Source organism: Malania oleifera, chromosome 5, assembly GCF_029873635.1.
Source record: "Malania oleifera isolate guangnan ecotype guangnan chromosome 5, ASM2987363v1, whole genome shotgun sequence".
In the NCBI taxonomy this organism is placed as follows: Eukaryota; Viridiplantae; Streptophyta; class Magnoliopsida; order Santalales; family Ximeniaceae; genus Malania; species Malania oleifera.
In genome coordinates this window covers 7,957,000-7,973,547 of record NC_080421.1, presented here as the reverse complement: position 1 = coordinate 7,973,547, position 16,548 = coordinate 7,957,000, and the positions used below count along the sequence as shown (strand labels likewise).

The 16,548-nt window shown below is 37.1% G+C and overlaps 1 protein-coding gene across 1 annotated transcript; it reads right to left on the bottom strand.

The window, feature by feature from the left end:
- Positions 1-1,618: 1,618 nt before the first annotated feature.
- LOC131156461 (DNA replication licensing factor MCM4) lies at positions 1,619-11,045 on the bottom strand. Its single transcript, XM_058110162.1, has 18 exons — positions 10,907-11,045; positions 10,201-10,839; positions 9,821-9,949; positions 9,633-9,714; positions 8,208-8,340; positions 8,057-8,128; positions 7,850-7,975; positions 7,643-7,756; positions 7,305-7,517; positions 7,105-7,203; positions 6,556-6,716; positions 6,036-6,132; positions 5,786-5,947; positions 2,836-2,916; positions 2,675-2,753; positions 2,242-2,378; positions 2,100-2,153; positions 1,619-1,970 (listed from the first exon to the last, which is right to left on the bottom strand). The coding sequence occupies exons 1-18, from the start codon at positions 10,941-10,943 to the stop codon at positions 1,896-1,898; spliced, it is 2,490 nt and encodes an 829-aa protein (XP_057966145.1). The 5' UTR covers positions 10,944-11,045; the 3' UTR covers positions 1,619-1,895.
- Positions 11,046-16,548: the final 5,503 nt, after the last annotated feature.

Below are 16,548 nucleotides of genomic sequence, written 5' to 3'. Positions count from 1 at the left end.
AAAACTAGAATGAAAAATAAAAATTATTTTCCAAAACTAAATGGACTCTAAGTATCTTTATGCATATATTTTAAATTTAATTTTTTTATCATCACAATTTATTATATCCTTAAATTCATTATTCATCTTTCTTGTATATCTTTTTTTTTTTTTTTTAATTAGTATTCTACAACTAAAGATTAGTATACACATATAGCGCGCATAATCAAACCAACTCAATGGCAGGCTCCGCTTGTGCATGTGAGCAAACTAGTTTGGCTGCAGCCGCACTTCATGCACAATAGTCGTGCCTCGTGCATATCATGAGCAAATCAAGTTAATTAAAAAGCATCATTCAATTTCTATAGAAGAGCCAAGGGCATGCATGCTGCCAGGGCAACGAGCTCACTCGATGAAGGATGTGAATCATACACCATGGAGATTGCATAAGGAGTTCAGGTCAAGGCCATGCCCATGACCCTCTCAATGCTCCTGCACAAAGTCGAGTCCAACCTTTGTAAAAGGTTACGACCAAGGTACAAGAGCTTTTGGAAACCATGTAGCATCGTAGAGAATATGTAGATAGCAAATTCCTCCACAGCCTCAAGCCCTAAGGCTAAACTTATTCAACCCAAATATAAATCTAAAAGCTGATGAAAATGAAGAAAGAAGTGTAAAAATAGTAGCCCATTATTTTTTTCCCTAATGGCACTTGCTTTGAACAATTTTGTTCGACGTTGAATGACTTCCAGTTGCAACTCTCATCCATTTTACATCTATTGTAATGTTGCAACTATGATGAGGTGAGTTAATCATGAAAAATACTACTTTTTTCCTTTATCACATTTTCTAGGTTAGCTTCTCAAGATATCAAAACATTAAGGGACCATTTGGTATTACCGTCAAAAATTAGAAAAAAGAAAACTAAAAACCATAAACAAATATTAAAAACTAAAAACTAGTAACATGTTTTGTTAATATTTATAAAATTACTATAAATTAAAAACTTAATTTAAAAAATGCTATTTTTCATTTTTAAGTTAAATAATATTATAAAAATATAATTAAAATAATAACATTACAAATAATACACACTAAAGAAAGTACTACATTACAAATAAAATTTATTATAATTACTTTAATTATTCTACTTTCAAATTTTACCTTACAATAAAAATTTTATAAGACATGACATTTGAAAAATAGTAAAAGTATTTTCTAATTAATTTTATCTCCATTTTTTGAAATTTATGGATATATTTTTTAATTATATTTAATTTTATATGATCACTTAATTTTGATTTTAATTTAAGTGTATAAAATAAATAATTTAGTCCAAAAAATTATTTCCAAATATTAAAATTTCTGACAAAAAAATTTAAAAACCATAAAATCTGATTTATAATTTTTTGGCAAATAGATAAAACCGACAACAAAAACAAATCCGTTTGAATGAAAAAATAGAAACAAAAAAAAAAATCAATACCAAACACTAATAAAAAAGTACTTAAAAGCAACAAAATGCCATATTACTCATTAAAATCATTTATCACAAACAGACACATTGCCAGAGCATGATTGTATCGAATCAAGAAAAGGAAAATGAACTTTTTAAATATGAAGGAATAACAGCTGTTAATAGCACTAAAAAAGCTTTGTTAAATATCACATAAAAAATGATGTAGAACACATCAAAATAAAGTCACTTCAAACAGGAATTTACAGGTTGCATGATATCTTAAGGATGGACTAAAATAGTATACACAACTAGCCCAAGCCAAACAAGACTTGAACATTACATTCTGGTTTGATTTAGTGCAAAAAAAATTTCCAGTAGCAGCATCTTCTCCACAGCTGTCTCAGGAATCTGGTTAAGTTATAATGATAACTGAAGCATTATGTTCATCAACCTCTCATCATATTCTCTTTACACTATCACCACGAACATGTACAAAACCCTCGCTTGCAAGAGTAGCCAGTGCATTCCGTAGCTGATTAAACATAAAATATGAGCCCATCATTGTAATTATTTTCGTGTTTGTGTATGTGTTTGTGTGTGTGTGTGTGTGTGTGTGAGAGAGAGAGAGAGAGAGAGAGAGAGAGAGAGAGAGTACACTAACATCATTAAGGAGGACTTCACCACCAGAGATTTGCTTCTTTACGTCTTCCAGTAACTGCATGGAAATTTAAACACTTCAGGTGTTGGCTAGTGCATCAGACATACAGTGAAACTCATGTATTTGGATTTAGACAAAAAAAGACCTCCATCATGCGAGTTGAAGGACCCCCAAGTTGCATCTTTTCCATAATTATGTTGCGAGTTGCAGACAACAAATTTTCCCGTCGCATCCTCTCACTCGCAGAAATTCCAGTCGTAATGAGATCCATATCAATGGTTCCTGATCGTAAGAACATCAACACTATGATTTTGATTCTTTTAGAATAAAAAAACAAGGGGAAAAATACAAGTGCATTATTGGTGAAGGCATGAATGTTGATACCACCACAAAAGTTAACATAAAACATGAGATGAAGATGCATGCATTGACCAGCCACAAAAAATTACATTGCGAATATGCCTGTGCTCCTTTCATGCTCAAAAAACCTTCTCACCAAATTAACACAAAAACTCCCTTCGGATTTTTCAAAAACATGACATGTTAGAAAAATTCATGTTATCAGTTCGGACATTTACCAGTGGAGTGATCTGTTGCTGACTGCTGCATAGCAACTTCCAGAAGTCGGAATGCCTCCATTACATCTTGTTTTTCTACCTGCAGACATCAGGACAGAATCCAAATGAGTCCCATGACAGAACAAATATGCACTGCCGGTAATGGAGCAAGCTTCACTAACCCATTCTGAGAAGCGAATCCGAGCCAAGGCTTCACTAAGGCGTATCAAACTCTCAATTTGCCTGGGTGTTGCTGTTATCACCTGTTCAAGATGTCAAATCCAGGTATGCACTGACTGGTAAATATGGGAACAAGTTGGCAACCACAATACTATGTCATACAATGAATTATTAATAATTCAAGCAGTATATGATAAAAATAACATAAAAAATTCAGGAGGCAGTTATCCAAAATATATTAAAGGAAAAGTTGTGAACATACGTTTTTAGATGGGCGGATGGGGAAAAAGCATTGTGTTAGGGCTTGACAGTGTGATCTCAATTAAATGGGGAGGAGAGATGTCTTGTGTGGTTGTCTTGTTGATTGAATAAAACAAACAGTTCCACTTGTCATCGAGTATGAATGTCGCTTGCCTTCATGATTCAATATTGTTGGAACTAATATTTCATGATAACGAATGGCTTTCGAAACCTCTCTAGTGGTCATGAATGTAGGTTTGAAAGGTTAGTTGTTGGCTGACTCTGTTGAGGGAGAGCCTCGACGAGTGCCGCGCAGCCCCTTAATTGAGTTTAACTTGGGGGTCCGTGATAGTTGGTATCACAGGTGATTCTGAGCACCGTGAGTTGTAAAATGAGACTTTGAAAATTTTGTAAAGACGGACAATGTTGAAGCATGTGAGGCAAGGGATGACAAATGAGAAAGGCGTGCCAATAGAGTTTGTGGCTGCCGAAGAGAAATTTGATTTTGAAAATAGAATTGTGGGACTTGAATAATTCACTCCTTGTATAAAAATTCCTGGTATAGAGTAGTTGAAAGCCTCGAGAATAGGTTGGAACGCATTGATGGCCTGATGCCATCTCTTCCATCTCATGGAGAAAAAAGACAAACAGAGCTTGAGGTAATCGAGAGGAGGATTGAGCAGTTGGAAACTCGTCGAGGGCATGAAGCCATCTATTATCCCAAGGGGTGGTGCCAATAGAGCTTGAGGCCTACCTACGAGAAGCAAACCAATAGAGCTTGAAATCTGCCAGAGAGTATAGAGCTATTGGAAGCCTTGAGTAGGCTAAAACACATCGTGGGTGTGATGCCATCAATAATCCCAAGGGGTAGTGCCAATAGAGCTTGAGGCCTCCCTACGGGAAGCAAAACAATAGAGCTCAAGGTCAGCCCGAGAATATTGAGCTATTGGAAGCCTTGAGCAGGCTGAAACACATCGAGGGTGTGATGCCAACCAAAATCCCAAGGGGTAGAGCCAATAGAGCTTGAGGCCTCCCTACGAGAAACAAACCAATAGAGCCTTGAATAGGCTGAAACACATCGTGGGTGTAATGCCTTCCATAATCCCAAGGGTTAGAGCCAATAGAGCTTGAGGCCTCCCTACGGGAGTTATGGAGATCATTGATTATGTTTGTGCATGCAGAAATCGTAAAAGAATCCATGACAATTTGTTGGGTAAAAGTGGACAAAGGACTTTCAGTAAGACTACAGACAGATGGTAATGGTTCTCACCAAGAACCTAGGAAAGTAAATAGAGCATCATGCCAAGTGCTAAAGGGGTTGGCCGGGTGAACGCTGCACGCTCTGGTAAGTCAACATTGCAGAGAAAGGGTAATGGTTCACGCCAAGCGCCCATGAAAGTAGGTAGGGTGTCACAGCAAGCGCTAAAGGGTTGGCAGGGTGAACGATGCATGATTCGGTTAGTATGGCAGAGAAAGGGTAATGGTTCACGCCAAGTACCTAGGAAAGTAGGTTGGGTGACACGCCAAGTGCGAAAAGGGTAGGCAGGGTGAACGTTGCATGCTCTGACCAAGTTAATATAGAGAATTGGAAGCCTCTGATGACTTGAACAATGCTACGTTGAGAGATTCGATAGATTTCAATACCCAAAAGACAACCAACTAGAGTGGATGAGTCGTGTCCCTTTGCAGCTCTTTACCAGCCAGTAGTTGTAGTTACCTTACAAAGTGGATGAGTCGTTTCCTTTTCACCTCTTTGCAAGTCAATAGTTGTAGTTATCTTACACAGTGGATGAGGTGTCCCTTTTCAGCCCTTTATAAGTCGGTAGTCGTAGTTACCTTACACAAAGGATGAGTCGTATATCTTTTCAGCTTTTTGCAAGTCAGTAATTGTAGTGACCTCACACAATAGATGCGTCGTGTCCCTTTTCAGCTCTTTACAAGTCGGTAATCGTAGTTCCCTCCCACAATGGATGAGTCATACAAAGTAAAGATTAAATATGTTGCCTTGTAGACAAGTAGTCAATGACAAAGGTTGTCAACAACAAGAGTGGGAAGTCTTCTTACAAATACATCGACGAGGACGTCGATAGAGTGAGGGGAGGAGAATGTTAGGGCTTGACAATGTGATCTCGATTTAATGGGGAGGAGAGATGTCTTCACCTGTTTTAGCCAGGGATTTTTATACATGGTGTCGAATTACTCGAATGTTGTCTTGCGTGGTTGTCTTGTTGATTGAATAAAACAAACAGTTCCACTTGTCATCGAGTATGAATGTCGCTTGCCTTCATGATTCAATATTGTTGGAACTAATATTTCATGATAACGAATGCCTTTCGAAACCTCTTTGGTGCATAAATGCAAGTTTGAACGATTAGTTGTTGGCTGACTCTGTCGAGAGAGACCATCGATGAGTGCTGCGTGTCCCTTTAATTGAGTTTGACTTGGGGGTCCATGACACATTGCATATTGGGAAAAAGAGAAATTCAATTCATTTCTCCAAAAACTTAAGCTATTTGACATAATGCAAGATTAATTAGGAAATGTCTTATGCCAGGTACACATAATAAAACATTTAAACATTGCAATGAAACTTTTTGAAAGTTTAGAAATTTGTAATAAAATGATATAAAATGTGGCATCAGCTATTGTAAAGATCATATTGAGAAGATATATAGAGAGAACCCAGAGATAAGTCGGGTGTGATCTTTATACCTTTTTACTACTGCCTGGGAAGTTTCCTCTTTTCCTCATCTCAACATAACCTCTTGTCAACTCTTCAGCAGCTTCATCAGATAATTTTGGATGAATATTCTTTCGGGCATAGCTCACATATGCAGTTAAAGTAGGAAGGTCTACCACATTTTGCTCTATACTCTGCCATTAAAGAATCAAAGTTTAACCTCATTAAAAAAAAGTATAAATGCAAAAGAAAATTATTAAACAAGAAAAACTGCAAACAGACCTCAGGATTCTCAAAATGTAATGCGACGATATGCTTAGCAAGGCGCCTATCTGTATGTTCATCTGCCTTGTCAAGGATCAGGTAAATCAAATCAAACCTGAAAAGCCATAATTTAATTAAAAAGTGATTCTAGTCGAAGATAATTCTAATCTAATATCATACTCAATTCAAAACTGAGAAAATGTCAATTGATCAAAGAGCAATTCTAGTTGACTACATTCTCATAAACCATTTATTTAAATCACTGCAGTCAGAGCTTTGGCTGTTACTTTAAGACTATGATTGTATCAATATTGTCACTACATTCCTAATCTATTTGAGAATGAAAATTTGGTACTAAAAACATGAAATAAAGAGGAAAGAAACACCAACCACATAACAAAACTACAAATTCAACATTTTATCGACTAGTACATATGGATCACAATCATTTCACAGCACTTCGGTTTTATAAAGTCATGACATAAGACATATCTTTCCATGCTGCAGTCCATTTTACATATCAATGTTATCTTCTTACCTGGACAATAAAGTAGGAGGGAGATGTATGTTGTCAATCACGGACAATCGAGCATTATAGCGTGAACCAATTGGATTTGCACAAGCAAGCACTGAAGTCCTTGCACTAAGTGAAGCAATAATCCCTGCCTTCGCTATTGAAACAGTTTGTTGCTCCATTACCTAGAGTAGTTCAATTGGAGTTAAGCAAGCAATTTAAACATTCAAATGCAATGATGCCATAAATGAATAGCCAGGACATAAACTCAATTTCAATGAACTTTTTGATGTCAAAAGAAAGCGGGCACAATACATACTGCTTGAATCCCAAGATTTGCAGAGAATATTTCAGCAAGAATAAACCAAATCATATCTTGCATTTACAGCGACGAGAAAAAAATGCTAAAAAATATTCCTTAAAATATGTCTTTCCAAGGAAGGCAAAGTATACAGGGGCAAAAAAAAAACCTGGGGGACATCCTTCAAAGACATTCAAGCAGCATAGTATAAAAACAGTACCATCATCCTAAAAAAATTTTACAACTCAGAACAATAGGAAAACACAGCCAACCTCGTGTAACATGCTCCTTGCACTATCAGACATCTTGTCAAATTCATCAATACAGCAGATGCCTCTATCACTTAAAACCAGGGCTCCACTTTCCAGAACCTAAATAACAATTTATGAATATCAAAACCTACTGCATTCACAATGAGACTGATACAAGATCATGTGAAAACACAATGGAAACATCACAGGCAGCATAATACAGTTTCTCCTGTTTCAGGATCTTTAGCAACATAGGCAGTCAAGCCAACAGCTGAACTCCCTCTTCCACTAGTGTAAATACCACGAGGAGATAGCTTGTGTATGTATTGAAGTAGCTGGGATTTGCTGGTTCCAGGATCACCAACGAGAAGAATATTGATGTCACCTCGGAAGCTAGCTCCAGATGGCAACTTCAAAGCATTCCCGCCAAAAAGCTACATTAAATTTGTTTAACCATCAATCAACTCAAGGACACCAAATAATAGAGGTTCTAATTAGTTCATTACTGTATTTGTCAACCAAGCAATCAGTGCAGTGGTAAGTTAAACTACTATAGTACCTGGCAAAGAAGGCCTTTCTTTACATCATCCAATTCCCATATATTTGGGGCCAGAGACCTGGTGAGCCTCTCATATATGTCAGGCTGCTTCGCCAGCTCTTTCAATTGCTCCACCTGAAAGTGACGACAAAAATATGAACAAGTAGATGACAAGCAAAATATGTTTGCCAAATGACAGAGAAGGGAAAAATATGAAGATTGAACTACCTTGTCTGCATAGTCAATAGGGACATCTTCCTCATTTCTACTTGATCCATGATCAAGTTCAATGGGATCTTCCGCCTGCAGTCTTGATTTATCGGTTTTCTTTAAGTGAAGACAATCAATGTAAGTCTGCAGTCACAAGAACAATTTACTGAATTTGTACCAAAAAAATTCAAGTTTAATTTAATTGATAGAAGTTAGAAAACACGCCTTAAATAAAGATTTCACGGTTCTCTGTGCAGGTCCAACTCTGACACTCATGGCCCTGTAAATCCCAGTGACCTATTAAAGAAAGCAACACACTCATTAAAGGCACAAAAAAAGTTATTGCGATCACATCACAAAGAAATTATTGCCTCACCTCAACTCTGTCACCTGGTTTTCCAGCATCCACCAACTTGTCATGCATCAACAAGCTTGCTGTATGTGGTGTACCCCCCTCAGGGATCTCATCTGGAGTCTCTTGAAGCCTCACAATCTGCTTATCAACAAACCTGGTTTTGGGGCATAGGACAAACCAATTAAAAACTCACAGAAAATTTTCAGATTATTTATTCAGTATTTCCCAATATTAAATATTTGAGACGGTAGTACAAGTAATGACAATTTTAGGAGTGAAAATATTCCAGGAAATTAAAATTTCAAGACTATTGATGTTTTCATCAGTCACAATTCTATCATTTTGAAGAATTTATTTATGTTTTATTTTCCTCGGTCATCTATCTTCTCCAAATTTAGGCTGTGGCTTTATTGCACTACCACAATGTGGCTCCAGATGATTTCTTATCCACTGACCTGATTTTAACCTTCTAGCAATTGTACCCCAGTTAAAAGTTGAAATTTGGGGTATAATAAATTTAGAGGCAAAAAACATAAAATTAAGACAACAATACAAGTACATCCCAAGAATACATAATTCTGATAAGCTATTACCATTTCAAAAACTAAATGATAGGGAGGTCCATAAAAATTATGGAAGTCAGAAAACATGATTGGCATTGAATTGATTTTGATTTAAATTTGTTGGAAATACCCATTTGCAGTCGTTCCACATCAAAACAGAGGAAGGATGAGTGACTTGCAAACTTAGATGGCCACAATACCTAACAGCAGACACTTTTGGGTCAAGTTGATGTTCACTCATGTGTATTAAGCACACACTCGTGTGCATTAGGCACATGCAAGGACTCTAGTGCCAACAAAATTAATGGCTGAACAGTCAATATTAGTCTCAAAATCTTCATTAAATAGAAAAGCCGAAGGCCTATATGAAATTTCCCATGGGCCACAAATATGTTTCCATGGAAAAGGAGAACTGCAACAAGAGAGATTTAAAGAACAGAAAAATCAACCAATAGCAAACTGATTTGGAAGGAGAGATGCAGTGGAGAGAGGAGGTGAATAAGAGAGTTTAGACTAATCAAACAACTAGGAAAGTCAGAACAAATAAATATTTGTTTATTTGATGACTTGTTTATTTCAGATGCATGAGAGGTAGGTCAGCTAGATATTCAGAAAGCTGTTGAACGTGCAAAAAAATAAATTCAATGAAGATCCCTGAGTGTGGTTCCATTCCTAAATTTGGAACAAGAAGTTTTAATCCAGATTTATTGATGATAAATATCAAATAAATATTAGTTGATAGATGCACTGTTGAGGGCATGGAGTAACTGGAAAACAGAAATAAAATCATTTTATATTGTATAATGTTTTGGTTGCAGTAATAACAATACTACAGGTTGCTCGGTCATTCAGCTCATCAGTTTAATAAATCAAATTGATGTACCTGCACCGATTGTGAACCAGCGTCATGGAGTTCTTGGAAAGACACTCCAGCTTCCCACACACAGTAGGCTCATTAATTCGCCCTGGTGACACTCAAATTATTAACCAAACAAGAAAGAGATCTACCAAAAACAACATATATTATACCTGCAAGGGTGCAGAATAGTAGAATACAACCCAGATGATTACCTCGATCTACAACAATGGGATCAGTGTAATATCCACATACAAGGCATCTGAAGATAGCTTCCTTAATTTCAGGTATAATGGAACTACACCGGATAATCATTCCCTTCAAAGATACCATCTTCTCGATGTCTAATCAAAGCATAAGCCCAGTTACTCTCATGAAATTCAATAATTTATTAATTTTGTGTTTAAAACATGAATTTGGGATCAAATCTAATATTTTAAATTATGCAAACTTGGATAAAATTTCACATAATTTAATTTTTAATAGGTATGCAATTTCAAATTCGTGGACCTGAACTAACGCTGCCAAATGTAATCTGAAGCCAAAAATAAAGTAAAAAAATTTAGCAGAACAAGTAACAAGAAGGTTAACTAACCAGATGGGTTGAGATTTCTCATAGACGTAGACGTTTTGAGATTGAAAATCCGAGGTTGGATGTGCTTCTCAAACAATGGGTTGATTCGACTCACCATATCTATCAAAACAATATCAAAAATCACAAGAACCTCAAGCGGGTACCTAACCATCTTCGTGTACAGATCCGTATCGTAATCATACACGTCGTGGGCGTCGACATCGAGTGAATCTCCCTCGAGTTCAATAGCACGGTTTATAGCCCTCATGTACTTTCCCTCAATGTGCGAAGGGTGTTCCCGAAAATGCCTCAGAAACCGAAGAATCGCGGCATTGACGTCCTGAACGCTAATGTTAGTCCCCCATACGAACACCGGGGAGGCCTCGTCGGCGTCATCCCCTTCGCCGCCTTCCGACGATGGCGGGGCGTCGTCGGTTGAAGGAGTGGCAGCGACGGGAGTGGCGGAGGGGGCTCTTCTTCCGCGCCTTCTCTGGGTGCTGGGTGGTGTTGGAGTGACATCGGGAGCGAATCGAGGAGGCGGGGTTGCGTAAGCGGAGGATGCGGAGGGTCGTCGGCCTCTCTTGCGGCGGTGGGCGTCGCCGGGGGACGAGAATGTGTTGCCAATCGGACTCGAGTAGGAGTCGTCGGGAGAAGAAGGACCTGCCATGTCTCGATCAGGTATGGCATTCAATGAAACCAATTGAACCAGAGAGAGAGAGAGACTTACCGCCATTGAAATTGGCTGGGGAAGAGTCTGATGCCATGGAGACAGAGAGAGAGAGAGAGATGGGGAGTTGGGGTTTGCTGGGAGAGGGACGACCAGACAAGGGTTTGGTAGGATCGATTTGGCGGGAAATTGCCCAGCTTTCCCGCCCGAAGTGTTGAGTTATGGACCTTATGGTTCACCTCAAATCAGTTATCCGGCCCAAATGACGGGTCAGGATTTTAAATGGGCGGGTCTAATATCGGGTGCTCCGGCTTCACTTCACTTTGAGAAAAATAATTAAATATATAAAATATATTTTTCTAAGATATATATATATATATATGTGTGTGTGTGTGTGTGTGTGTGTGTGCATTTTATATTTTAAATATATTTATTTTATTAGACTTTTACTTTATATATATATTTTTTTTATACACCTGGTGTCTTGAGCTTACGCGTCAGACTAATCTCATGCCTATGCCAATCGTGCCCTCAGCCAACACGTAGGAGGTAAATTACAGATGTGCGCTGCAGGTGACAGGGTTTGAACCCCATACTTCACCTTTGACCAAGGGCATCTGGTGAATCTCCTTCACCTTTATATGCTTTTTACTCCTTGTTTGGAAGGTTAAATGCAAATCTTAGGTTTCAGTTTGTGGAAAGCAAATTTGAATTTTATAAAATTTGAATAAAATAAAATAGAAATTTATATTAAATTTTATATATAATTGATATATTCCAAATATATCACTTACAATAAGTCCAAAGGAAACTAGAGCCGAGCATTGACGAGAGCAGTTATCACCTAAGTCAACTGCAAAGCAATTGATGTCGACTCCATGATGACCATAGCAATCTACGCCAACGCTATAACAACCGAAGTGATTCACACTTGCGCCATAATTCGCCAATAAATGGCACATCACCCTTGAGTCAAACTTCATCACTATAAATGGGGATTTAGAGAATAGACTAAGGTATCTCATTCTAAATTTTACTTTACTGTTGCATAAAAAATCTCTCAAGTCAATCATTAACTTAGGCATCAGAGAGATCCCCCAAAGTACACCCCGAGTCCTCAGAGCCTTACTTATTTATCTATTTTCAGGTGGTCGTAATCAGGGATCGTGAAGGTCGTTCAATTTTTGGTTGCAACAGTTGGCGTCATCTGTGGGTACTTCTTTAGAGGTTTTCTCTTTTAATCCTTGATCATGACTACATAAAATAATTCAAAGTCAATGCATTGGCTCGATCAAGATCGTCCAAAATGCCGCCGTCTGACACCTAAACATACTCGACACCGTCTGATATGTCGTCGATTGGGACCCTACCCGACACGAGCTTTCCATTTACGGCCTCGAATGGAAAAAGTAAAGGGTACGGGTTTGTCACGTTCAAGCACGTCGATGGCGCCTTGCTCGCGTTGAAGAACCCAAGTAAAAAAATTAATGGACGAATAATCGAGACCCAGCTTGCGGTATTGGGAGATTCCGGGTCTAATACGAATCCATCTACAATTGATGTTTCAATGTGCAAGATTTTTGTAGTCAATGTGCCTGATTCTTAAGGATATTCTACAAGTCATTTAATTGATTGAACAAAGGTCGAGTTTAAGTAGCAATAAAAAAAACAACCACACCCAATCAAGGTTGCATCCAACCCAGCAACTGCACAAATCCAAAAAGGTGCGCATCTACACATATCCAATCTGATTTTGATTCTCAAGACCCATTATGGCCAACAACTTCAATCCAAAAAAAACACTGTTGATAGGAGGTACAATGAACCATACACTCCAGCAAAGCAATACTTGTGAGACCCGAAGACTACCCAAAAGATGAGCACATCTCATTAGGCAAAGAAGAACTGGCCCAACGGACGAGCAATGATCGTGAGGCCTGAAGACTATCCAAAAGATAAGCACAGCTCATTGAGCAAAGAAAAATTAGCCCAACCTACGAGCAATGCTTGCGACGCCCGAAAACTGCCCAAAAAATGAGCACAACTCATTAGACAAAGAAAAACTGGCCCAACGGACGAGCAACGCTCGTGAGGCCTGAAAACTACCCAAAAGATAAGCGAAACTCATTAGGCAAAGAAGAACTGACCCAATTGACAAGCAACGCTCGTGAGGCCCGAACACTGCCCAAAAAATGAGCACAACTCATTAGGCAAAGAAGAGTCGGCTCAACTGACGAGCAATGCTCGGGAGACCCATAGACGACCCAAAATACGAGCACAACTCATTAGGCCAAAAACAACAAAAAAGATGAGCACAACTCATTAAGCCATAGACAACCCAAAAAGCCTTCTGAAGAGCTGCTCGGCACAAAAGTCTTGCAAAAAGCTACTCAGCAAAAAATATTCTCAAAGAGCCACTTGGCACAAAAGATGAGTACAACTCATTAGGCAAAGAAAAACTAGCCCAAATGACGAGCAAAAATTCACGAAGGTAAGATAAAACTGGTTCAAAAGCTGCTCAGCACAAAAAGCCTTGCAAAGAGCTGCTTGGTACAAAAAGTATCGCAAAAAGCTAGCTGGCACAAAATGCCCTTAAAGAGCTGCTCGGTACAAAATACCCCTCAAAAAATGGTTCGACACAAAATACCTAGGAATAATCGGCTCAGGAAGCCACATACATAGAAAAGTCGGCTTGGATAAACCGACGTGGCCATGGTCTTAGCTCATAAGTAGCGTATTCATCAATAACTAGCTTGGATAAGCCGATATTGCAACGGTCTCGGCTCAGAAGCAGCATACTCGGCAATAACCTGCTCGGTAAAAGCCGACACTACTTCAATCTTGACTCAAATAAGTCGAATACCCACCAACATCGGCTCAGAAAGCCAAATATAGGGAGACAGCTCGCCAAAAATAAAAAAAAAAATAAAAAACAGACATGACAACTTTCGAACTTTAGAAACAAGTTTCAAAAATTCGAAACTGAAGTGGAGGCAACTGATATACCCCAAATATATCACTTACCATAAGTCCAGAGGAGACTAGAGTCTAACATTGATGAGAGCAGTTACCACCAAAGTCAACTGCTCAACCAGAGCAATTGACGCCAGCTCCATGATGATCAGAGCAATCTAAGTCAACGCTATAACAACCGGAGCGATTCACGCTTGTACCATAATTCGTCAATAAATGGCACATCACCCTTGGATCAAACTTCATCACTATAAATGGGGATACAGAGAAAAGGTTAAGGTATCTCATTCTAAACTCTACTTTACTATTACATAAAAAATCTCTCAAATCAATCTTTGATTTAGGCATCGGAGAGATCCCCCGGAGTGCACTCCGGGTCCCCCAAGCCCTACTTATTTATCTCTTTTCAAGTGGTCGCGATCAGAGATCGCGAAGGTCGTTCAATTTTTGGTTGCAACAATAATTTCAAGCAATTCTAAATCTAATACTTGAATTCAAGCCCCCAAACATGTTATAAAACTACTTGGGCAACTTGTATTTGAAAATTAATTTATTGAATTTTAGTTAAGTAATTGGAGTCATTTTGAACTTACATAGAAGGTCGTATGAAAAAAGAAAAAAAAAAAAAGAAATCCACTCTAATTACGAAATTTCATGACTTTGAAATTAAAGTAAAAAAAAAAAAAGAATAAATAATCAATTCTCACATTCAAAGAAAAAAAAGTATAACTATGTATATATTATTTGCAACAAAAGATAACATTCCTCTAATTCAGTCTTCTAGATAAGATCTAGAACAAGGAGGTGATGGATCTTCAAAAATTTTGTATTTGATGTTTGATCTCCTTAAAAAGAACTTATTAATTCAATGAATTATGTTCCTTAATATTTTGGCATTGAATCTTCCACGTGATAGATTTGTTGGTTGGTCATAGGCATATTTGTTTTTTATCTTAATTTTTTAAAAAAAGATTAGTCAATTAGAGGGCTCAAAGAACATATGGTTGAATGAAGCGATGGTGAATATTTTGGATTATAAATTTAGCGATCTATGAAAAATGTATTTGTATTGATCTTTAGTTAGACTTAAGGAAGGAGATTTAGCGATTCGAGGGCTCGAGGAGGTATTCTCGAACAAGGAGGTGGTGAATCTTTTGAATGATAAAATTAATGATTTGTGGAAAATGAAATTGTATTGACTTTTGATCTCCTTAAGAGATATGTTGAATCGATGGCTTTAAGAGCATATTCTCAAATGTGAGGACGACAGAACTTTTGGACGTGATGAAATTGATGGTTTTTTGAAAGGTAAATTCATTTCCAATGCTTGTGGATGGAAGCTTGATTATGCAATGTAAAGACTTGGAAATTTAAAAGAATTAAAATAATTTTAAAAAAATAATAAATAAAATAACAAACAAATAAATAAAATGAATAACATGGAAAAGAAAAAAAGTAAAATTAAATAAAATTAAGATAAATTAAATAATTAAATAAGTAGTTAAATAATAATTATTAATTAAACATTATTAAATTGGATTTATTAAATAAACAAATAAAATATTGTTATATTAAATTTATTAAATAAAAAATATGATATATATATATATTAAAGTAATTTGGTAAGATTGCATTTAATGCAATCTGAAGATCAGATTTCCAATTTGGAAATCTTGATCTCTCTGTACGAGTGCTCAGGGCCTCTCAGCTCCCTCTCGAAGTCTTTGTTATCTCCTCCGTCTCTCTCCTTTCTCTTTTCAATTTCTCGACGAATTTGTCGCGAATCGCTCTCAGCTCCCTCTCGAAGTCTTTGTTATCTCCTCCGTCTCTCTCCTTTCTCTTTTCAATTTCTCGACGAATTTGTCGCGAATCGGGAAATAGAATGTGTCGTTGGATTCCTAACTCCACCACCGACATTTCTACTGGGTCAGATTTGTTGTGAGAGCAACTTAAGCACTATTTATGGGGTAAGGTAATTTTTTCTTAATGTCTCAATTTCTCTTTAAATCTGTCAAAATGAGACGAAATTTCTTAAGGAGGGAAGAATGTAAAGATCCGGAAATTTAAAAAGATTAAAATAATTTAGAAAAAATAATAAATAAAATAAAAAATAAATAAATAAAAGAAATAGCGTGGAAAATAAAAAAAAATTATAATTAAATTAAATAATTAGTTAAATAATAATTATTAATTAAACATTATTAAATAAATAAATAGAATATTGTTAAATTAACTTTATTAAATAAAAAATATGATATATATATATAACATTAATATAATAATATTAAAGTAATTTGGTATGATTGCATTTAATGCAATCTAAAGATCAGATTTCCAATTTGGAAATCTTGATCTCTCTGGACGAGTGCCCAGCGCCTCTCAGCTCCCTCTCCAAGTCTCTGTTATCTCCTCCGTCTCTCTCCTTTTTCTTCTCAATTTCTCAACGAGTTTGTAGTGGATTGGGAAATAGAAGGTGTCGTTGGATTCCTAACTCCACTATCGACATTTCTACTGGAGCAGATTTATTGTGAGAATGGTTTAGGCACTATTCTTGGGGTAAAGTAATTTTTTCCTAATGTCTCAATTTCTCTTTAAATCTACCATTAAATCGATGATCGGACACCACCACGTGGTCCTAGTCGCGATTGTCGTTATTTTGGTATAGGTAAACTTCCAATTTATGTTTTTTAGGCCTCACTCCAAAGCGAGAGTGAGATTTGAGAAATTTG

Bases quoted from the DNA above. Each gene is read 5' to 3' on its own strand.
- LOC131156461 (XM_058110162.1), bottom strand. From the start codon at position 10,943: ATGGCATCAGACTCTTCCCCAGCCAATTTCAATGGCG. The intron at 9,715-9,820 runs GTAATCATCTGG...GAGTGTCACCAG, and splicing joins TCCCATTGTTGTAGATCGAG to GGCGAATTAATGAGCCTACT. The intron at 7,757-7,849 runs GTAGTTCAATCT...CGTCACTTTCAG, and splicing joins CTATTGACTATGCAGACAAG to GTGGAGCAATTGAAAGAGCT.